The sequence below is a fragment of the Thermobia domestica genome, chromosome 4, assembly GCF_964235325.1.
Source record: "Thermobia domestica chromosome 4, izTheDome1.hap1.1, whole genome shotgun sequence".
Taxonomy (NCBI): Eukaryota; Metazoa; Arthropoda; class Insecta; order Zygentoma; family Lepismatidae; genus Thermobia; species Thermobia domestica.
The window spans coordinates 259,457,597-259,483,432 of record NC_137457.1 but is presented as its reverse complement, the minus strand read 5'-3'; the positions used below and the strand labels follow the sequence as shown (position 1 = coordinate 259,483,432).

At 34.1% G+C, this 25,836-nt stretch overlaps 1 protein-coding gene across 3 annotated transcripts in view; it reads left to right on the top strand.

Annotated features, from left to right (window-relative positions):
- Positions 1-25,836, top strand: part of LOC145683489 (sialate O-acetylesterase-like) — a 104,579-nt gene that overhangs the window by 63,759 nt on the left and 14,984 nt on the right. For all 3 annotated transcript variants that reach the window (XM_081754828.1, XM_081754827.1, XM_081754826.1), the window contains exons 6-9: positions 1,118-1,256; positions 3,827-4,010; positions 4,605-4,702; positions 6,978-7,105. In XM_081754828.1, coding sequence (XP_081610954.1) covers positions 1,118-1,256; positions 3,827-4,010; positions 4,605-4,702; positions 6,978-7,105 — 549 coding nt within the window. The remainder of the gene's footprint in view (positions 1-1,117; positions 1,257-3,826; positions 4,011-4,604; positions 4,703-6,977; positions 7,106-25,836) is intronic.

Here is a 25,836-nt window from a genome sequence, read left to right as displayed (position 1 = left end):
CTTGATTAATACTACCATTCTCCTATCTACATCAGTATTATTATTCTCTTTCATTAATCATATTATTCTATCCACATTAGTACATCATTCCCCTATCCACATTAGTATTATCATTCTCTTATCTTGATTAATAGTACCATTCTCCTATCTACATCAGTATTATTATTCTCTTTCATTAATCATATTATTCTATCCACATTAGTACATCATTCCCCTATCCACATTAGTATTATCATTCTCTTTCCTTGATTAATAGTACCATTCTCCTATCTACACCAGTATTATCATTCTCTTACTTTCATTAATCATATTATTCTATCCACATACATACATCATTCCCCTATCCACATTAGTTTTATCATTCTGTTACCTTCATTAATAGTATCATTGTTCTATCTACATTAGCACCGTTATTCTCTTACCCTCATTAGCTTCTTTAAACACAAATTCAAATAAGCAGAACACTTTCATTAATAGTACAATCTACATTAGTATTATCACTCTCTTACCTTCTATAATAATATCAGCTCTTATCTACATTAGAATTATTATTATTATCTTATCTTGACTAATAGTATATTTCACCAATCCACATTCGTATTATCATCCTATTACCATCATTAATAGTATCACTCTCTTACCTACATTAATATCACCATTATTTTATCATCGTTAATTAAATTAGTATTTTTATCCTATCTACATCAGTACTATCATTCTGTTACCTTCATTAATAGTATTACTGTTCTATTTGCATTAGCAGAATTGTTCTCTTGCCCTTTTAAGCTTCTTTAAATACGAATTCAATTAAGCATAAAGTAATAATTTTCTCTTCAAATTTACTTCAACATTAGTGATTGGATGTTACATTACAAACAATTTATAGTTTTCAAAATAAAGAAAAAAGATAAATTACATATAATCCGATATTTAGTATTCAAACGCAATGAACAAAGATATTGTTTACGTGCAAGGTATAATTGAAACTGTGAGATGGCTGTAGTTATTTTGCCTTATTTTCATAAAATTTAGATCATTTTCAAATCAAGTAATCACAAGGGCAGACTATTCATATTAGATTAGTCACTTACAATAAAAATTCTTTGTTATATTTTAGATCTACAACGCAAGTGAAGAAATAGCTGCTGCAGCTGCTTATAAGAATATTCGTATATTTGAGGTTGGATCTGTGTATACGGAGACAGAACAGGAAGATCTTCCAAACATAGCCATACAGTGGTCGGATCCTAGCCAAGGTATATAAATATATACGACATTAGGTATTTAATCATCGTTTCATCTGACATTTTAAATACATTAAAAGTAATTAGAATTTTGAAATTGAGTTCGAAAAGGATAATAAATCTTCTTTTATCCAATGACACTTAAAAGTATAGAAGATCGGTGAATTTGGATGTATCAGTTTTCTATAGCAAACGTGATGAATCAACTGAGTAAAACAAGTATGGTTCCAAATTTAGAACGTGCATTAAGCGTAGGCCCTAAAATTCAATAAAGTTCTGTGTTCCAGCATGCAAAGATAGCTATTTTCCCATCTCGATCAGATAAAAAAATAAACAAGAAAGAACATAAACTTGAAACAAAAAGATGTTTCGCTCTATACTATAATGCAAAAATCAACGAGAATCCACTGTAAGTACAATTAATATTTTGCATTCCTCTTCCTGCAGTGCTCATATAGAACTCCTCTGTTCGTACGAAACTCAAACAGCTCCAATGGGCATCGTAGCAGACAAACTCTACCCTTTACTTCTCTTCTAGGTCAATGGAAATACACGCGTATATATATAAAAACAAAGGCTGAAACAAATATTTAATTATTATAAATCAAAATGCTAAAAACGAAATTTTATATCTGTAAGCATACGGAATTCAGAGATACTGACATCTTATATATAACAATTTCCAACCCGTTCCATGCACAATTTTCAACCCCTTTTCTTCCTCCTAGGTTAAATATCAAATAAAAGGTATAGGCCACCGCACTAAAGTTTCTTGTCCTTACTTCTTAAGACAAATTATGTCATGCTTTAGGCAATATAGGAACATTTAATTACGAAATATGGACAAAATAAATGTAACATTTATTTACGAAATATGGACAAAATAAATGTAACAGGTTTGGAGAAAATTTTCCGAAGAAAAAAAAACACCCCGAAGAGTAAACTGCTGCTTGTAAACTTTTGGATGCAGAGTTATTTATTCCGTATTATATAATTATTAAAGATATATTCATTTCCAAAATAAGAACAATATCAAAAACAATTTCTGTAAAAATGAAAAAAAAACAATCATCCCAAGAGCCCCTTGTGGACTTTTCCTTGCAGAATGACTTATGCTGTATTCTAGGATGATTAATAAATAAACAAATTTGTGGGCCTTTTTTTTTTTTTTTAGAAAAATCATCCGAAAAAAAATCATAATTCCAAAGGTGAACTACCATTGTGGACTTTTCCTGGCTTACAAAAATATGCCACAGGGCTGTTAGAGGAGCGTTTATTTATGAAATATGGTTAAAATCACCTGAGCCAGTTTTGAGAGATGAGAGATGTGCAAAATTTCTTTAGTGGTTTTCGAGAATATTGTTCGTAGAAAACTCACACCGATTATAAACAACCTTTTTTGAACTTTTCCTAGAGCAACGACTTATGCCGTATTATAAGGTTCTTAATAAAATATTGATTTTTGAAAAATAAACAGAATCATTAGTGTAGTTTTTTCAAAAATTGTATTTTTTTTTAAAAAAAATCATCCTCCAGATAATTAAATTAACTTTGAAGGGTAAGAAGAAAATTTGAAACTTCTTGTAGATAATCTTACAAAAATTTTAACTTTGAAATTTGATCTTGATACGTTAAACGTTACGGGCTGTAGATGATTGTACAAAATAACCGAAACGAACAGATTAACGGACGAACAGACATTAAAAAAACATACTTTTTCGATGTGTAAGAGTCACGACACGTGTCAATCCATTGTAATCTTGAATTTGACTCTATTTCGTGATCACTATACTCTCTTCCTTTTCAACTCGAAAGTAATAATACAAAATCACGTCTTCAATTGTGTTAAATGATTATTCTAAATACAGTTTCATGCGTTTTAATTTAAGTGTCTCAGAGATATAGATATCCTATTATAACACTTGTAACTCAGATCCTTTTTTTTTCCTTCTAGGTCAAACATGAAAATAAATGCCGAAACACGTATTTAATATTTTTATATAGAAAGTCTAAATACCACAAGCTATAACTTCAACCTTAAATGTTTATGAGATATGCACATTTTATTAAAACAATTGTGGAATGCATTTTCCTCTTCCACATCGAATTTGGAAAGATACTTCGTTACGGTACTGGATACTTCGTTTTTTCAATTTTCACGTCACAAATCTTATGTCCAAATTTGAAGTTTCTAGCTTAAACAGTTTGAACAATGATTCAGGCTTTCTGTACAATACTATAAGGGGATAAGATTCCTTAATAATAGTCCAAAATTATTCGGTTTCAAAATAACATAGTATTAATGTTATGTAACTCTTTCAATCATCGCCATTGTTTTGGGTTGTAATCTGCCAAGACAAGTGGGTAAAGGTACCAAATAATCTTTCATCATAGATCACTAGTATTATAATTGTTTTCTTACAGTTAAATAATGTTATTACCACTATTAAGTTATATTAAATGAGTTAATGTTAGTCAAGTCAAAATAAGAGATTTGAATAAAATTGTTAAATTGAAAATAATAAACTTTGAATTGCTTTATTTATTAAATATTAATTTTAATCTCACGTTCATTGTGTTAGGTTCTTTGCCATATTTCTCTGCATTGTGTTTCTTATATGGACGACGCTTATACGATGAACTTCAAATTCCAATTGGATTAATTGAAAGCAACTGGGGAGGTACTCCTATCGAAGCATGGAGTTCAGTTGAAGCACTTCAGCAATGCGGGGTCGAAAGGATTACTTATCCTCAAGAAACTGGACCGTAAGTATTAGTTCTTCCTCATTATCATTATTATAAATTTGAATCTGAGTCAAAAGTTTCTGTGTTTCATAGCTAGGTGAAAGAGTACGCAATGCACTGTAAATCTTTTAGCCCCCGTCTGCTTCGACATGTTTAACCCATAAATCCACATTCATTAATCCATAAAATATATTTCTCTGCTTCTTAAAGCTTTTGACTTTCCTATCCTCACTTTAATTATTAAAGTTCGTATTTCATGGATTTTCAAATAAATTTAAAACTTTTCATCTATTTTTTTCTTCCTATGTTGTATAATTTAATATAAATTTCTTGGTTTCAGTCATTATTGCTTTTGATTTCAGTCATTATTTTCCTAATATTTATGTTCAACTTTCCCTCGATTATCAATTCATTATTTAAAAAGAGATTCAAATTACGTATATTTTATTGTAAATTTCATAAAAGGAAATTTGAAAACACTGAGGAATCATGAATACGTTGGAGTCCAAGAATCAGACTAAGTTAAAATGAAATTTCATTATATAAACAATGAATAAATTAAATCTGAGTCTCCACCTCAGCCATTCAATATCTATGGCCTATTTTTCTTTACAGATCACCTCGTATTGATCAAAATAGTCCCAATGTTCTGTGGAATGCTATGATTTACCCTCTTCTGCCGCTCACAATTCGAGGTGTTATCTGGTATCAAGGTAATAGTTCAACTTTATTCAATTGTAACCTAGGAAATGTGAAGTACAATGTCAGTTACTTAAATTCGCAATACGTTTTGGTATACTATCAATTATATTTAATAATTAATTCATATATACATTGATAGAAAGGAAAAAATGAACACTCAGAAAGAAGTTACATTGAAACTTTGTTTGCATGGTTTCCAGCAAAGGGTTTTACATGTGCCAGTCAAGAATGTCACCTTATTCTACATTGCAAGTGATTGCAAATAGAAAAATTTGGAACCATTTGTCACTGAAGTTCAGCGACGAGATGGGAATCAGTTTCGCCTAGGTTCTAACGATAGTAGCTTCTGAATTGACGAGTAATAAACACATTCCACAGCAATATAGCAACCAATGCCAGGTATTATCGTGCGGGGGCCATGGCCTATATGACTGTTCGTCTTCACTACTCATATAGGCAATCAATCCATCATCATCCAAAACAACAACGCAATTTCTCACGACGACGTTGGTGCCTCTACGACTTTATGCATGAGTGAAGCCTTCATTCTAGATGAATTAGAATTCACAACATACTAATATGGTATCTTGATACAAAACTATATTCTGTCCATAGGCTCATAGAATGAGCGAATAACATTTGACGTACATGAAACAATAATTTCGGAGTGTTCTTTTTTTTTCAATTTTCACTAGTATACATTTTAGAGATAAATTCATAATTAAAGGCCTTCATATGTTACGAACCTTCTCAATATCTTTTCATAGAGCGCTTTCAGTCTGGTGGTAGTGACTGGAATTATTAGTTAAGTAATGTATTTTGTCACCAGAGCGTTCCAATAGTTTAGTTGCACCTAACAGTTTGTAAGTGAACAATCTAGAAAGATTTATAAGGTTAGGGTTTGGTTTTAGTTACAGCACTTACTCATTTAAATTCATCCTAGTATATTACTACAGTGAATCAGTCATGTTTAGAAGATTGTTTTGTGTAAATACATATTATGTAATTTTGCAAGTTGCAAAGAATCATTATAAGCGTTCCAATTCCAACATGGCGAGGGTTGTAATATTATTCTCTAAAACTTTGACTGCAGAAGAAAAGAGGTCAGGTTCAGCTGAAGGATAATGAAGATTACGATAATACTAATAAGAAAACACGAAATAAAGGAACAAGCAGTAGAAAAGGAACTTCTCCAAGATTCAGATTAAAAAAACAAGTGAATAAGATGTCGGATCTGGGGAATCTGTGTTAGAAACACCAATCGGAGTGGAATATCTCGGAAATGAAGCAGATTCTCTATTCTGCCAGTATCTAGTTTCAGATAACCAAGAAGAACTGTGAGTGCCTTGTGTTACATGTGAAATATGGGCATACTATGACTGCGCTGAATATTGGAAGGATGTTGACGTTTGTTTCTTCTGCAAATAAACGTTACCCCAAAAATCTCATAATGGTTTGTTAGTAAAACTTTCAGTTTATTATTAATCGCCGTTTCCATTTGTATGGTAATGGCTTTTCCAATCGTCTTGTATAAATAGTTAGTTTTCCAGCTCAAATATGCTTCTCTTCAGATTTTCTAATTAATAAAATGTTTTTATGACTAAATTTGTCATACACTTTCCTAAGTGTTATTTATGTTTCCTTAGGAACTTATATTACAGCACAAAACTTTTTTTTTTTTTACAAAATGACTAGCTTTGCTTTTCTTTTCATATTTTTAAAGTTGTAAATCATACTTTATATTTTTGCAGTAGTTTTATGAAAGATTTAGTTAAAAATTTGTGAAAAGTAGTAGTTCAAAATTTTCATTAAAGAATGAAGAAAAAATTCTAATTTCAAAATATAGAAAACTAAATGATGACTGCAAACCACCACTTTTACTTTAAAATAATCTCGGAATAACTTTAATATTGTTGAAAATTCCACAATGATATTCGGTGGTTTCTCCATTATTATTATTATTATTATTATTATTATTATTATTATTATTATTATTATTATTATTATTATTGGCTTGAACTTAGGTGTATTAACGAATCTTTCGAACTCTCACACATAATAGAATAAAACCTGGCTAAAACACCACGCCCTGTCACAAAAATCGAATCAATTGATTGTAGAGTGAAACGGAATGGTAATGTTTTGCATTAAGCTAAATCCCCCCTCCCTCGTGTCACATTTTTGGCTTAGACAGCTCAACTTAGAGTGCGACATATTTAATACTGGCTATGATAACATAATATGACATTTTTAAATGATTTTAATTATATTTTGTGCTGTGTGCAGGTGAAGCCAATGCTGGTCTACCACATAACTACAGCTGTATGTTCCCGACTATGATTAACTCATGGCAGAACTCGTTCTATGCTGGCAATGCTGGAAGTACACCATCTTTCCCATTTGGGTTCGTTCAGGTAAGTCTAGTAAAATTTAATGAAAAGATTATTGTAATATTTCGTAGAGAAACTGTGCACGGGTTTTCACTCAACTTTTTTATTATAAAAGTTTCTACACAATTTATATACTATATTACAAATTAGTAATATCTCTAATAATCCTTTCCTGTATAAGTTGGACCTCCTTCTCATAGCAGCACGAACATTTAGAGTTGCTAGTTAGAAACGATCCTGCCCGATACAGATGGTTCTAAAGGAACCTCTTGCCCGAAGCAGCGCGGAGGTACGGTTGCATTTCCTACCCAGTGCAGCGTGGAGATGGGTGGATAACTCTTGCCCGATGCAGCGCAGAGGAACGTTTACGGGAGTCTACTTACCCAAAGCAGCTCGGAGAGAGGTAGAATGTGATCAGTTGGTGATTGATGTGTCTTGCTCTTTGTACGTAGTCTTTTATTGCCAGTCTTTGGAGACAGAGTCTGTGGAGGGGTTGAACGAATCCTCTTCGTGACTCTTCGTGTCCTCTCGGGATTTCATCGGAAACGGCATTCTTCAGCTGCTTTTTGGTGCTTGTGCGGAAGAACATGGTATGGTCTGTTAGTCTGAGGTGATATTGCGTTATTTTTAAAATTTAATTTCAGAATAAATAAACAAATCTTTGGTTAGAAGGTTGGATTCAATGTGATATGATGTAACAGAGAGCAGTTCACAAAGCTACAGGTTTGTAAAATTAGTAGTGGTTGAAGCCTTACTAATGTAGATCTGCGCGAAATTTTGTTCCAGAATGTACCTGTGTATCTGGAATTCCATGTCTTTGGCAATGACCATCAATTCGGTGCCGAGTATAAATACTATTTTATTTAGCATATTGATTTGTTTCAATAATTATTATTTTCTCAGTTTTCTTAGAAAAAAACCGGAATGTTAAATTTGCGACTCCACCGCTTTCATCTTCATACTGTAACTTCTTAAATATATCTTACTCTTTCAAAACGACTTTACTATATATATTATAAATATCATATTACCAAAATTAAATTTGATTAGAATTTAAATTTCACGAAGTGATGAACATTTATATAGATTTGAGGAAGAGGCAATATTCTCCATATTGGTTTAGATTCGAACGCGCTTTGATACATGGAGTCCCGTGTTTGATTCACCGGTACGAAAACTGAAATTTGAACATGTTACGTTGGTTAGGATTCCAGCTTAAACTGTACATTCACGTCTCATGTAGCTGGAGTGCAGAAAATGGATACTATGTTCGAACCTATAAAACCAAACCATTAAATTTCCTACTCATTGCTAATAAAAATAGAAAAAAGAAAGTCATTCTCCGTATGAGTGAATGGAATATAAATCAAAGGTATTCGGTACTCGGTAATGTTAAAAGGGTTCGATGATGTGAAGAACATACAAGAATACTGAAATGGACAAAGCGAGCGCTCCTATAAATAGAGGCACTGGAATTTTTTCACCACTACCCACGAATATATAGTTGTTATTCTGGCAGAAGGCACAGAACGATTATGCTATACAAAGTGGATAGGCCACATGGAGTTTTAATATTGTCAGGCTAGATATAGCAGGTGAAATTGTGATGTTTAGCCTGCCTATTGTTAGCATCACAATATTACCTGTTACATCTAGCAATATTAGAGCGCCATGTATTTCACTTTATATATCGTGCATGTACTGAAAGAAGTGCCTAACTCCATCCGAATTTGTTCATGTATTTTAATTATTAATTATTTTTCGAGTTAGTGCTTTTTTCAGAACAACAATGAAATAAGGAAAATAGGATAGTGATCATCATCATCAATTTTATGTTCCTCTTTCCATACTATTTATAAATTGTTCCCTCTTCCTACTACCCTATTTTTTCTTCCATTGTGTCTTCTAACACATCCTTCAAGGTATAGATTCTTCATAGAAGACAATTATTACTGTTCCTTTCTCTCTCAGTTTTTCTAACACTTGTTTATTGGTTTTCTATTTGGCCAGCTAACGTTTTCCATTTTTCTTCATACCTATATTTCAAAATCATCCATTCTTCTTTAGTCGCTTTCCAGTGTATTCATGTTTCTGCCCTCATGAAACGCAATACTCTACTTGAAACGTTTTATGTGTCCCTTTCTTAAGTCTTTACAAAATGATTGGTTAAGAAGTATTAATTTGAGGTCAAATTCTATTTGTAAAGTAACACATAAGTTGCAATGTCGGCTCTTGGAGGAATTACATCGGTAAAAATGAATATCAATTGCTTGGTACTTGGATTGGAGTTGAGCGTCCCTTTCAGCACCGAGGCTATACCAAACGTGGTTCTACAGCTTAATGTAGGATCCGAACCACATAAACTCTCGCCAGAAATCGAATTCAGTCTCCCATTCAGAATACAAGTACGCTAACCATTGAGTCACGGAGGGAACTCAATAATGAAAATAATATGCCTTCAAACTAAGGAAAGAAAGCTCACCTAATGTGGTTATGTAATGTTAAGATTTACGGTACATTAGGTTAGTTTCCTTTCCTTAGTTAGTAGAGATAACATTTTCATTTTTATCAATTTGACTTCCTTCAGAACTTCCACTGATTCAGTACTGACCAAACTCAGTCATATCAAAAGTTTTACACATGAAGTTATTTAGCAAACATGTAATACGATGTAATAAACTTTTGTCATATGTATTTTTTATACGCATGTAATAGTCTAACGCTTGATATTTACCATTCCTTAGGTATAACATTTTTCATCACCATTCAATTCAGCAATTTCTCGATTTGTTTGATGCAACTATCCATCCTTTCAAATTCTAAGGCAGTCTTTTTTATTTCTTTGTGGCTTTTCTTCCTTGTATCGTGTATTCTATATTTGGTCCGTATATTTAAATTGTGGTCTTCCTCAAGGTGTTTTTTCTTCTAGGATTCCTTTCATAGCGTGATTCTTATATGTCTCATAATGTGTTCTATCATTCTATATTATCTTTTCGCAATATTCTTCAATATACTCCTTTTTTCCTACCATTTCCAATACTCTCTCATTTGATGCCTTGTCCGTCTAAGTATCCTCATTCTTCTATAGGAATACATTTCAAAAGTTTCCGTTCTCCATTTTTCCTTTTCTCCTTCTGCCTATGTCTCACATCCATATAATGTAACACTCCACAGATATGCTTCCATCAGTCTTTTCTTCAATTCCATGCCGTTCCTTATCGTTAGGAGCTTGTGTTTTCCTTCAAACACCTTCTTCGCATGAGCTATTCTGGAGTTTACAATTTGTATGCACTTATTTCCGCTGGTTATTTTACTCCCTAAGTAACAAAATTTCTCCACTTCTTCCACCATATGATGAATTTTGGTCTACATTTTTTTTTCGGTTCCTGTCGAGCAATCCCATACATTTTGTTTTACTCTTGTTGATTTTCAGGTTGAACCTGCTGCAAAGCGTTTAGACCCGTCGTTAATTTTTCTGACTCAATGCCAACATTATCCTAACCTTTACAAATCTAAGCGTATGTATTTTCTTCTCACTCGAATTATTTCTTCTAGGAATACTCTTAATGCAAGTATTGCTTCCCACATTCAGGTTTTATTTCTAAAACCAAAGTGATCATCTGCTACTGCCTTTTTTTTACCTTGAATTCCAATCTTCCAAAGATTTTTTTCTTTTTTGTCAAGGTTTTTGAAGTATTCATAAACGAGCTTGTCGTTTTGTGATCCTTGCCTTTCTCAGAAACTATTAGTTTTGATATTGCCCTTATCTTGCTCTTCTGGAAGTCTGAAGGCAACTGCCATTATTCATAAATATTGTGAATTAATTTACACAATCTGTCCTCAATTTTCTCTCGTACATTTTGTATTTCTGCTCGTAACTCATCTTGCTCGGAGCTTTTCCTGTTTCAAGTCTTCAAATACAATGTCGTACTAGAATCTGAATATGTAGTAACCTCTTGCCTCTTCTTAAGCTATCTCCATGTGTCCTAATTAATGTTATTGCTTGTCGCTTCGATAGACACTTTCTAAAAAAAAAAGAAAAAAAGAAAAGCTTGTTCCATATTTTCACTTTATCTCCAGCTTCAGTCACGAGTCTTCCTTCTTTATCTTTAAGTACATTACTCTTTGATCTCCGTGGTTTGAAGTTCCTTTTAATCTTCTTATAAGACACAAGTATTCTTCATATGCTTATATCCTTTTCTATCTTCTTATACTGAGTATAATGTAAATGGTACTTGTGCAGTCAACTGCCCTTTTTTCTAGACCACATTATAATATATATAAATCTCAATAATAAAACCACTCGTACCCAAAATAATATATCAATATATAACTTTATGACATAATCTTAACGAAGAGCATCAATAACATTGAAATAAGTTACAGTACGGCATGTGTGAAGTGAAACAAAACAATTGTATACTTTAGGGTGAATACTTCCTCAACCAATGCAGTATTCTATGAGCATCACCCACCTATTCCTAACCTTCGATTTAAATAATACAAAAAGAAATTGTTTTTCTTAAACCTATGTATCCAACTCCTTCGTTTTCATTAGTTTTAATGTTTCCAAAGTTTATACTTTGGAAATTAATATTATTTCATACTCCCTCACACGCTCGCAGTCTTTCAGCTCGTTCTATCATTCTAATGTTAGTTTTGAATTTGTCTAATGTTAGTTTTAATTCGTTCTTTAATTTTAAACGTGAAATGTTTACTCCTATTGCGTCATTGTTAGTTTTTGAAGCAAGAGATTCTAAAAATTTAAACACTCGATCGTTTGAAAAACTCATTTGAAATGACATGAATTGTTCGGAGTGGTATTATATATGTAGTGTGCTTACGTAATCACAGAATGCAATTTTACTCTGGAAAAGAAAAACAAATACCCACTTATGAATACAAATTAAGATACATTGTTATTATGTATAGAAGAAAAATTGTCTTTGCCCAAACATCAATGCACACACGCATACAGCTACATTTATTTCATTTGCATTGTTCTTTCTTTAATATTCACATACCTTCTTGTGATTAACTAATGTGTTTTACATGTGTTCGTCACATCACGCTATTCGCGTAAAAGATTTTTAAATATTAACGAAGCCAAAACACTCTCTTTCATTTATTTGATTTTGATTTTTTTTTAGTTTAACGTCCCTTTCAGCAGCGAGGCTATATGAGACGGGACCTACTGATTAACGTGAAATCCGAACCACATGAGCTCCCGCCGGGAATCTAACCCGGGTCTCCCACTCTTTCACTTATTATCAACTCTATTAGACGTACCATATATGAGAGATCTTTAAAAAGTAATTATAACTAATATGCTGATAGTTTGTTTATTATGAAGTTTACCTATAACACACACACACACACACACACACACACACACACACACACGCATATATATATATATATATATAGGGTGGAGCAGAGGAAACGCATGTTTTTTAACCGCTATTACTCGGCGATGACTAGAGGTATTCATTTTGAGCGACCGTTGGCAGACAGCTCAGATAATGCAGTTTCAGTCGCTATGGACCATTGGAGCGTAGAGTATCGTGTGTTCGTGGTCGAGCAATTTCTTAGAAGTAACGACTCGGTGGTCACGGTTCAACGTCTTTGCAGTCGAAAGTTTAATGTCGAACGTCGAGGTACAATCCCAGATTGAAATACTATATTCCGATGGGTTGCAGCGTTCTGAAGTACCGGATTTGTGATGAAAAAGAAACCACCTGGTCCTTCCCGTTCAGTTCCAACTCCGGAAAACGTAGACAGAGTGAAGAGGGCAGTTCTTGCTAGCCCGAAACGATCCGCTAGCCCACAGGCTGGGTATCGCACGTTGTAGATCATACATTATATCACGATGTAGATCATACACTATTTCCAAAAACTAGTGAAAGATTGTTATTAAAAAAAACGAAGAAGAATTTCAACTAAGTTCAATTTAAATTAACATTGTATTCATCTGTGATTTCATTAATGATAAAGAAGTAAAAGAATTTAACTTCAAAACATCAAATGAAAGAATATTAATATCAACTTATATGGATGAATTTATAATTACTGTGCTAAACAAAACCTTTTAAGAGAAATGATAGAATTTCAAGGTAGAGGTTTAGGATCGTCATTACGCCAGATCAAACATCTAGAAGTAAAACTAAATAAATAGGGCCTGTGTATCGTCAAAAACTTTTTCTTATATTGATCTCCCCAAACCTATTAAAAACTAGAAACCAGTAATTAATGTTAAAATAAATATAATAGATGTAGTTTGTATTCTATTGGAACTTACTTAAAACCTGTCGAGCGATGTTTCCGCTACGAAATACTGTTATACTATAATAAAATAGTTAGTGACTTATTTTAAAAAAATACTGTAATGATATTGAAATTTCCTGAATAATTAAGACAGATTCTAAGGTTTGAAAAAGAAGTAACATATCCAAAAACGTTTATAGCTATGATTAAAAAAATATGTGTATCCCCTTCGAATTACAAAAAATAAGGAAGAAAATCATGTTAACTTATTATATGTAAAGCTTCTTAAAAATAACCTTTTTTGTTAGATAAAGAATTTGTCTAGACTAATATGAAGTCAAGTAACAAAAAGGAAAAAAACATATTTTAATGGAATATATTTAAAAGACATTTTAGGAGTGAAAAAAAGTTGCAAGGACATAAATTAAATTGTAAAATATGATGGCAGAATAGATATATTTAAACTTTAATCGACTTTCAAGAGTTCCATTTGTAATATATAGCAATTTTGAATGTTTGTTATGTAAAATAGAAGTAGAGTATAATTGTTATAAAACTACAAACTATCAAACAACATCTTCCAATGAGTTTATGTTATTACAATAAATATTCAACTGAATATTATAAAAATAAAAAAAACTTATGTTAGTCTAGATGCTGCAAAAGTGTTTATTAAAATGTTACACCAAGAAGCAAAAGAATTAAAGAAAATATGTCGTGAAACTGAAATAAATCAGCTTACTAAAGAAGAAATAGAAATTGATAACAGCTCAAATATTTCTCCTCTATATGAGAGAGGATTGATTGATTTACCACATACAATTGAAAAATAAATAAGCATATTAAAGAAAAAATACAATTTTGGAAGGATACAGATAAATTGGTTGATAAGTAGAAAGATGAGTTAAGAAAATGTTTGAATACGACAAATATAAATAGATCTGATCATTTAAGTTTAGAGGCAAAACGCATAGCTATTGTGATTTAAACTATAGAAATCCTAAATTTGTTTGTGTATTGATTTACAACTTTAATAGTTATGGCATTTATTTATTTATTAAAGAATTTGCTTATGGTACAAATGAGATAAAACTAATAATGAAGAAAAATATATAACGTACCTTATATATATATATATATATATATATATATATATATATATATATATATATATATATATATATATATATAGGTAAATAAATGCAATCCATTTAAGATTTCTACACGCATTTATATTTCATTCGAATACATTAGCAGAATTGTAACTTGATCTTACCAAAGAACATTATAACGAAATATTAAGGTACTTTTCTAATGTTACAGTAGATTTAGTAATTAAAAAGTTGAGTTGATTTGAAAAGTTATATAGATTCAATTGAAAATTTAAAAGAAACCCAACTACCTCCAAAAATAAAATTAAGTAATAAACTAACTGAAACTCATATAAGTGATAAAGATTATGAACAAACAAAAATGTTTGAAAATCATTCAATATTTAAAACATTGCAGAATATACCTTTGTAACAAAACCGACGTATTAATTATAGCAAGTGTGTTTGAGAATTTTAGAGATATGTGTTAAAGTACATGGATTTGATCCTGCTTGGTATTAAACAGCAGCTATCTTATCATTGAATTCAATGTTAAAAAGAAGTAAAACTAACTAGAAATGTTAACTGATCATGAGAAAATTTTAATGATAGAATACGGCATAAGAAATGGAACCTCGCAATTTGGAAAAAGAACACTTGATTTGAATGAATATGAATCCGGCACTGCTTTGCAGAACAACATATCCACAGACTACTTTCCGCGTAATATTTACCAGAGTTGTCACCAGGGGCCAATAGCTGCTCTACCATCGTGGAAAGTATGTACACAAATAACCACAACGAACAATACCTGAAAATAATACTCTTCAAACGCAATAGGCAAGATCAAAAAATGTGTAGCCAAATGGTAACGAAAACTCTTTAAGGGTTAAATGCAGATAGCTTACATGGATGAACTGAGTCGAAAAATGCCTGTTAAAGACTTAAATGGATACATGCTTACATATGATAAATATTCCAGATGAATCTGAAGCTGGTTACGTTTTAGAAGTTGATTTAGAATATCCAAAGTATTTACATAACACATAATAATATTTATCTAAGCTCCAGAAAACAACTGTTCGCCAGAATTAAAACAATCAAAGCTTTTAACAACACTTAATAATAAAACGAGATGTGTTATTCACTATAGAAACTTAAAATTTTAGTTATCATTTCTAATAAGATTAAAGAAAGTGTATAAAATACCAGAGTTTAAACAATTAGATTGGTTGAAGAAACATTTTGATTTAAATATGGATATAAGAACAAAAGCTGAAAACTATTTCGAAAAAGACTATAAACTCATGAATACTTTTTTGTTCAGTAAAACTGTTGAAAATATTAGAAAGAGATCATTTACCTTAGAATGTTATCCTAAAAAAGTAGAGAAATTAATACCAAACTTAACTATGATTATAGAACAATATTTAGGAAGAACCTCTGTGTAATACATATGGAAAAATAACAATTAACATTAAATAGGTCTATATGTGTGGGAATGAGTGTAACAGAATTAAAACTGTTAATCTATGATTTCCACTATAATGTTATGAAACCAAAGTATGAAAACAATATAGGGATATATTGTATGGAAATTGATAGTTTTGTATATGAAATTGAGACAGATGGCTTTTTATAAAGACACAAATAAATGATTCATAATTTTGAATAAACAGAATGTCACGGAGATAATAGACAAAAAAATGCAAATGTAATTAAATGTAATGTATTTATAGATATGTTCTTTATGTTAAAGCCATAAAGTTCTGTGTTTGCGTATATGTGTATGCTCTAGGAACGAGTGGGTGTTCCCTGAAAAAAAAAAAAAAAACATGTACACTCTAGTACATTATTTTCTTATCCAGGGCTGCTGTGGGTCAGTGGTAGAGCGTTCATCTTTGGTGCATGGTATCATTAGTTCGATCCCAGCTTGCACGAAGAGAACTTTGTAGTGGCCAACACCGTGTGCGTGAGTTTCTCGGGGTTATCTCGTTTCCTCCCATTTTCTTCATTCCATCATTTCTTTAATTTATTTTCGTCACTGTGTCCTTTAGCCTAGCCGGCATAACTGTGGGACGTAAAACTTGAAAGTTTTCATTTCATTTTCTTATTCACAATTTCTTAGCAAATCTGCAATTTCGAACGATCTTCTTACTTATTCTTTCATACTGCTCTTTAGCCTCATTCTTCAATTTCCTTTTCTTATTCATTAAATTCAGAACTTTGTTTTGGTGAAAAGAAAAAGAATGAAAACTAAGATCGCTTCTCCAGCATTCTCTGTCTCTGATTCGTCGCCGAGAGACTTCCACTATTATTCATAGATTGAAGGAAACTTCCTTAACCTAGGGAATTTTGATATCAAAATTTATCAATGAAAAAAAGCGAATTTTTGGTTAAAAATATATTATGCTAGATAGTAAAGAAGATCACGCGAGGTTTCAACCAGTGAAGATCGTATCGGAATGGCTCGATTTAGGGATGGTATCGAGACGAGACGAGACGAGACTTTGTACAGTCTCGGTCTCGTCTCGGTTGATAAATAACGGTCTCGGTCTCGTCTCGAGTAAAAAATCACCGTCTCGGTCTCGGTCTCGTCTCGGTCAACAGATGCTTGTCTCGATCTCGGTCTCGGTCTCGAGTACCAAGTCTCGGTCTCGTCTCGAAAGTCTCGAAAGTCTCGAAATAAATAGTGTGAAATTAAAATAGTGAAAGTATTATTCTCGTACAGTCTGTCGTTTCCGCTTATTTTTCCTTTCATTTTGACTTAGAATTATGATATGGTGTACCTCTTCATAGCTAATTTGCTAGTGCTAATGCTTTCCATGCGCGTATTCCAGGTTCAATGATTATTGGGTATATCACCCTAAAACCCTAATAGAACCCATATTTCACTTTTAGCAATAGACTTTGTCTCATATAGCCTCACAAGTAACACTTCACATCGTTGCTGCCGGTCTGACGCTAAACTATACATTTTCGGAAAGCACTAGTCCTAAATAGGATAACTACACAGTGCGACGGTCAGACGTTGCCGCGTTCAGGACTTATGGAGCGTCAAACATTAACATGGGGTTTATGAGAGTTACAGGAAACGAAGAAGAACACAAGGTTTGTGACGTTTGAATCGACGTTGTCTGATTGAGCACTTGTTTGCGTAAGTTAAAGGGTACAATCAATGTGCAAATCGTCGAACAGAGCATGAGAGATGCAAAGAGTGCGCTCACAGTGTGCACACTTGACGAACGGTAGTTCGCCGCACGTGAAGCACACGTCACCTTCGTCGAGGGAGTCAAAGCAGTACTCGTGCGGAGAGATCCACATTCCCGGCTCCTCGTCCAGATAGCCAGCCTTGTGGAAAGCGTACCGGATCAGGTTCTTGAATCGGGGTGCGCTGAACTGGTAGAGTGAAAACGACTGTAGTGCCAGGAATCGATCGCGATGCCAGATATCCATGACACTGTCCATGGCCAGTGTGTCGGTCACAAAGCGTACAAAGGACTTGTACTGACGGAAGAAATGCACATCTAAAGGCTGAATCTTTCCAGTGCAACCACCAGGAATCAGTCTCTTGTGCAACGCAACGTCGGCAGGCTTCAGTGCGTTCGATAGATTGTCGTCCTTGTTCAGAGTCCACGAGTCCAATAGCAAAACGATCTTCTTCCGATCATCAGGCATGCTTGGCCAGAACACTTGCTCGTAGAAGTCCTTAAGGTCGTCCCTGTTCATGTTGGACGTTTTGCCAGCAAATGATTTGATGTTCGGTGGATCTGCAGGCTTGTTTCCCGGAAACTTTCCACTTGGTTCCGACACCAGTACATACATCGGCCGCAGAATCTCTCCGGCCATGGTGATCACGGGCATGATCATGTAGCTGTGGGTTGTTGCGCTCATGGATCCCACAACCGCTCGCACGACTGTTGTTCCTTTGGTACGGAGAGTGCGAGTACTCTGCAACAACTTCTTGAAGCTACTCTGATCTGCATTGGCAACCTGCGTTGGTGGGATGCTTTCGCTTGCAATGAGCTCGCGAGTCGCTAATACGAAAGCATCAGCCTGCTGCTGCAAGTCCAACTCTTTCAGTTGCCAGGTCCTGCCGACCCTGTGGGTGATTGCACGGTCCACGATGTTGTTGCGCTTCTTGAATCTGTACACCCACGACGGTGATGCCTTGAACTTGAGACTCTTGTTAGGGTCCAGTTCATTAGCTGTTTGCCTAGCCCAAATTCGCAACGTTCGATCGTGAATGATAGCAGTGTGCTGTTTCTCCGCGAACATGCCCCGAACTGCCTCATTGATCTCTGCCATCAGCGTCTTCTTGTCATCTTTGCCTTGTGTTGCCCCAAAGTGACGTAGCACGCCAATGTTCCGAATATACCTGAACTGATTCTGCAGAGTCGAGTGGGTAGCACGACCGGTCTTTGTGTTCCAAGGCCTACCTGTTTTTGGATTTACCGTCCAGTAGGCATAGGCTTTTGCCTTGTACTCGCGCCACTGCTCTGGTGTCATTTTGGAGTCTTCTGGAGGCTGATCCTGGAACTTCGGCTTCTTCACAGGAGAGGGCAGGTATTCTGACGCTGATGAGCCAGATGCGGAAGACGTATGAGACTGCTGCGATGACGAAGGCATCTCTGCATCCTCCTGCTCTTGGTCTTCCTCGTCTCCAAAATCCATGTCTCCGTCCCCCTGGTCACCATCACTGTCACCGAAGCCGAGCGTACGAATCTCTTCAACGACTTCCATCCCGCTGGTCAAAAGAGACTTGATGTGTGCCACCATCCTTTGCTCTTCCAAATTTGGATTGCGCTCATTTGTCCCGATCTCGGCCACCAGAGCCCAAACGACCACTTTCGGATCCATCTTACAACGCATACCTAAAAAACACAAAAACAACACAAATGTTAGCACAGAGTACAAATGCAAGACGAATTAGCATGAAATAATACGACTGCTACAACACAAATGTTAGCACAGAGTTCAAATGCAAGACGAATTAGCATGAAATAATACGACTGCTATGGTTACTCTCATAAACCCCATGTTAATGTTTGACGCTCCATAAGTCCTGAACGCGGCAACGTCTGACCGTCGCACTGTGTAGTTATCCTATTTAGGACTAGTGCTTTCCGAAAATGTATAGTTTAGCGTCAGACCGGCAGCAACGATGTGAAGTGTTACTTGTCAGAACTGCCTATACAATTAAACTCTATTAAATTAACTCCAGTACTATACAGTAGTTTATTTCCTTCCTTTGAATCAGAATTGTTCAATACCTACTAATGGATAACGTAACACATAGCAGCACGAATGTATTTAATCGTACCGAAATTGAAACTTTACAATTTCTCATTTATTATTCAATACATTCTGCTTTGACTTTCATTTTAAAAACAGAATATAACGTTCATTATCTTAACAAATAGGATAAATTATTACTACAATATACGTATTTTGTTTGAAATTGATGAAAGGCTTTATTACCATTTCACATCTCCGTGTTTAATTGACACTTTATGACACTTTATAACACGAACGTCCTGAACCTTGTGGTGGGAGCTATTACACTCATCTTTGCTATGTGAGGTCTCAAGTTGGATCACAAAACAAGTTAGATTCAAAGTCCGATGTTTCGCATAATTCGCGTCTCGTTTTAAGTGCATTCTGTTTATTATACAAATTCATAAGTTCGTAATGCATTACGTAAGCACATATCCAGTGCCGTAACATAGAATAATCTTATTCCTGAGCTCTCAACGGTGCATGCAATCTTTATTCGAGAAAACTAATCTTGCTTTCCTTAAGTTGAAATTTTACATTGATTAAAAATTACTTGCGAAACATGGACATACATATTATATAAATATATAGGTAATTCGAGTTATCTGTATCTATTTTTTTCTCACTCGCCAAAACAAGTGATTCTTAACTTTCTAGTTTTCTTTTGTGTTAATTTTCGTAGTTTTGCTGTAACATGATGGATTGAATAGTCAAAAATACTTTTTTCGTTCTATGACTTTCATTAAATTTTGGATCCATTTTTACCCTACCTTACCTAGTAAAAGTTATGTATATAGTCTTAGTTGAGGAACCAGTTTTTCGCTTCTGTAAAATTACGAAATTATGACTTGGTTTAGTTTACCTCCGAGGTTTAGATATAATAAAATCATCACCACCATCATAATCAACCATTATCAATCCATTGCTGGATGAAGGTGTTTCCAAGTCTTCACAACTATCTAACTTGGGCAATTCTTTTCCAGGTTACTCCTCAATGGCTCTTGATTTCGTCACACCTTCTTCTATGCGGGGGTTTCCTAGGCTGTTTTTGTCTTGTGTTGTCCAGTCTAGAATTGTTTTCGTCCGTCGATCATAATTTCTTCTTGCAATACGTCCAGCACATTTTCCAGCTCATATTAAATTATTTCATTAGCATCATCAGTATTCATTTCTATATATTTGGGCTACAAATAGTTCGAATTCGCTACTTTCGGAGTACAGACACGCTACTTTTTAATCTTCGAATCTGGCAACACTGACTGAATGATTTAAAACAACATAATGTGAGAACCCCCATTTTGTCTAGCGGCTAGCACTCTTGATTTCGGTTCGCGTGGTCTCGAGTTCGATTTCCGGTAGGGGTAAAGTTGAACGACCGAAGTGGTTCGGATTCCACTTATAATCATTAGCTCCACGTCTCCTTTAGCCGCCCTAGCATAACTGTTGGACGTTAAACTAAAACAAAACAAAACAAAAGTGAACACTGTGTATTACTAACTGTAAGTCCTTGAATAATTGCATATAGCCACTGGTGCCCACAAGGGGGGCCTATGACGCAAACTGCGTCATTGAAATATTTGAGGGGGGTAAAAATCTATATAAATATGCTTGAGAAGGTGTAAAAATTAATCGAAAAGATTTTTTTCATGGAAGAACACCTACGGATAGGCAATTGAGGGGGGGTGCGTCATGGACATGAGTGAGGGTGGGCACCACTGATATAGCTATGTGGTATGGGTCGAGTTTGATATGGTCGGTGGTCAAACTAAAGCAAGTGAATTGTAATTAGTGTGTAATTAGAACTTTTAATTAAACACGGTCTTAATCTGAAGTGTACACCAGGCCTAAGGCTTAGGGGGAACAACTAGTGTTACTGAAAATGTATCAATTACATTTAATTTCAGTTACAATTTGCATTTACATGTATTGCTGGAACGAAGACTTAAACATTAACATTATAAGTAGCCCAAATACTATGAAAAACGTCTTCTCTTGAAAGCATTCTTGCACCATAAAACAAACTACGAGTAATTTTAAAATATCTTGCAGTTCATCTACGTTATTTGTACATATTTAGAATAATATTTAGCAATTTATTTAAGTGGGCAACGCTGCTTAAAATAATGTAACTGCCATTTGTTGTAATTAAAACCACCAAAAACTATTGTTGTAATGTTATAGAAGCAAAGGAAAGCAATAATCATTATAAAAATTTAATACAAATACGTCATTTTAAGCAGTATAACAATCACTACCAATGTGTTTGGTATCTCTGAAACGATGTGAAATAACAATTGTTGTAAATGGTGTTATAAGCATTTATCTTTTGGAAGCATCTGCATGATGAGACGTGATATGTCAGCGCGTTTTCGAAGTAAAGTCTTTAGAAACATTTAAATTTTTCGTTTCTTGTAACTTTGTTCCCTCATTCATTCGAAATATATTATACCATGATCACAGTATTTGAAGCTAAGATACAGTTGATGCGCATTGCACCGTCCATGCCATTTGAGTTATTAGAGATTTCCAAAATGTTGATGTTAATGATACTGTGTTGTCCTTTGTTACACTAAATAATGTATGGGCTATTGTGGTTTTGTTAAATAACTAAATTAGAAATATGTAATACTTTACGTAGCACAATTTGAGAAAATACAACTTTATTTTGCTTTTAGCAACATTGTTTATCTAGTGATATTGCAGAGTATCTAGAAGAATTTCCCAACTTGGTACAAAATTTCAGCATTTTTAATATATATATATTTCGCAGATCATACGGGAGGGCTATAAGGACTATAGCCCTCCTTAACGCTCAGGTATTCACTGGATAAAATGAGTTTCAATCCTACTTTCTTTACACTGGATAAAGCGGCAAACCATGGTTTAGCCCTTTCCTTGATCATATACTGGGTCCACGGATATATGTATATATTTAATCTTTCCACGGAGATATCTCGAAAACGGTTGAACATAAATGAACCGAAGAAAAACTCAAATAGGAAATGAAATGGGGCACATCGAATGGTGTTGTCGCGGCGCCTCCCGGGGCCACCCTTCATGGGGTACCAGGGCCAAACTTTAAATTTTTAAATGGAAACATGGGGCGAATAATACCTCGTTCCATAGATCTTTAAAAAGTAAAAAGCGTTGTGGTAAAAGATTTTTCATATTGGTCACCGTATTCAAGATGGCCGCCATGATATGGTGCCTGTATCTGATAAAATGTCCAGTACCACTAATACGAAAACAGTTGGAGGTAAACGAACACTCAGAAAGTGAAAAAGGAAAGGCATGTGGCGCGTCGATTAATGTTCTCGCAGTGCTCCACGGCTGCCTTTCAAGGGGGCCAAACTTAAAAATTTTGAACCGAAATATGGGTCAAGTGATACGTTGTTGGATAAATTTTGAAACACTAAACACTATTGTATCAAAAGATTTTTCATATGGGTCACCGTTTTCAAAATGGCCGCCAAGACATGGTGCCTGTATCAGATAAAACGTCCAGTACCACTAGCCCCCTAATATGAAAATAGTTGGAGATAAATGAACAGAATAAAACTCGTATAGGAAAGCACAGAGGGTATTTATCATTCCGCGGCTCGAGTATAATGCAACGGAGAAAAAGATTATTAAAATATAATTAACATTATGCAAAAGAGGAAATGATAGAAAATTATCTTTCCGATCTCTGTCCGTAAGTAGGTGAAGCGGGAATGAATGGTAAAATCTTAAATGAGAACCTCACTTTTATTTGCAATAGATATGGTTTGTCTGAAGCACTTGTGTGTACAAATGACTGGTACTATAATGAATAAAAATAAAGTGAAATAAGGTGAAAAAAATAAGGCGAAATTCAAGTTTAACAACATTTTGTCCGCCCCTTCGCACCTGATAATTTAACGCAATGCGTGCAAGATTTTTGGGACATATCTGCATCAGTATGTACCGTTTCGTTACTAAGGATCACAACTGAAATTACCGTTGAAAGTTATTCGGAATATAACTGTGGACATCTCAGTGAAACTCATATTCTATCACATGCAAGAAGACATGAAAGAAAAGAAGCGAACCAATATCATGCAGACGACTGTTGAACAAAACCAACGTTTGTAAACATTGTTGTAAAATTGCATTGTTCGACAAATTGGTTTCGCATTTCAGTTGATTCATTTTTGCATCAAATCATAGCCTGCAATCAAAATGGAAGGTACCATTTAACAAGAATTTTACATACTTTATCCCATTACAGAGACATTTATCTCTTATTAAAACACATTTCAAATAACTTTGTTTCGTAGATACAATTTGCAAAAACTAAGGCTCTCATTTGCAATTTCACCGATCCTTCCCGCTTCACTCACTTATGGAGTGAGGTTAGGATAAATTTCTAGGAGTTAAATTTCTTCCTTTCCATTATGGCACTTTCACTCTAATCATCTTTTCGACTGTTGCAACATTCCCGAGCTATAGAATGATAAATACTCTCTGTGATTTCCTATTTGAATATTTGTTCTGGTGTTTTCATATTAGTGATACTGGACGTTTTACCTGATGCAGGTACCATGTCTTGGTGGTCATTTTGAAAACGGTGACCCATATGAACAATCTTTTGCAACAGCTCTATTCAGTTTTTAAAGATATGTTGAACAAGGTATCACTCACCCCATGTTTCCATTTATAATTTTGAGGTTGCGCCCTGGGCCCCCATGAAGGGTGGCCCTGGAAGCCCCCGCGACAATATCAATCGATGTGCCACATGACATTTTCTATTTGAGTTTTTGTTCGGTTCATTTATGTTCAACCGTTTTCATATTAGTGGTACTGCGCGTTTTAACTGTATCTGATAGAGGCAACATGTCTTGTCGGCCATTTTGAATACAGTGCCCGATATGAAAGATCTTTTGCCACAACGCTTTTTAGTTTTTCAATATCTATCGAACGAGGTACCACACACCCCTTGCTTCCATTTAAAATTAAAGTTGGGCCCCGGGAACCTATGCAGGGCGAACCTGGGTGGCACCGCGACCATATATATATATATATATATATATATATATATATATATATATATATAGAGAGAGAGAGAGAGAGAGAGAGAGAGAGAGAGAATTCTATTTGCATCAGCAGTGGATTTAGTTTCTGGAGAGGCTTGAGGATAGGCTTGGCAAGGTAATTTACTTGTTACGTATTTTACGTAAATTACGCGTAATTTACTAGTAATATACGTCATGTAGAAAACCAGTTTTTTACGCAGACGTAGAAAACTATATTTCTTTCATTAAAACTAGATCATTTTGAATAGTCGGTTATATTGTAAGCTTAGTTTTCTTATTTAAGCATTAAAACATTATTATCTTCTAAACATTATATTGAAAAGTAATGATTTCATGCCAAATCATAGTAATAAAAGATAATTTTGAATAGCCCCTCGCCGGCCCACTACTACTTTCCACCTATTAGCGCACACCCAAGCACAACCACCAACATATAAGCACACACATTAAAAATATGTGTTGGTTCGGATATGTTTGAAAGTATCAAGTAACCTTTTGATTATAACAATTTATTGTTATACCTTTGCAGCTTTTAATATAAAACTCGAAACATATAGTATACTTTGAAACTTCTATTAGAAAAGAAAAAGAGATTGACTGTTAGGCTCATTTCACCTTCATATTACACACTAACACACACACATAACTGATACGAAAAATACTGATCAGAGTATTGAAATAATGATATTTTAGAAAAAACTGATTTGTGTTTCTTCCACGTCTCAACGATACTATATATACCACTTCACTTAGCACTGGGACATAATGAATTTTCGATGTAAAAGTTATTAGATTCTCATTTTAAGCACACACAACTGAAAAATATAAAAGCACCCAAAAGAACATTATACTAAATTTTTCGGAATGATCTCATTTATTTTGCTCTTTTCTTCCAAGTCCAACAACACTAAATATATTACTTCCCTTAGCACTTGACTATCATTTGAACATTTAATGTAGACATTTTTTATGCTCATAATAAATAGACAAAACTGAAGAAAATACTCAACAGAATATTGAACTACTTGTTTCTTCGTGTGTGTGTGTGTGTGTGTGGAAAGAAACAATT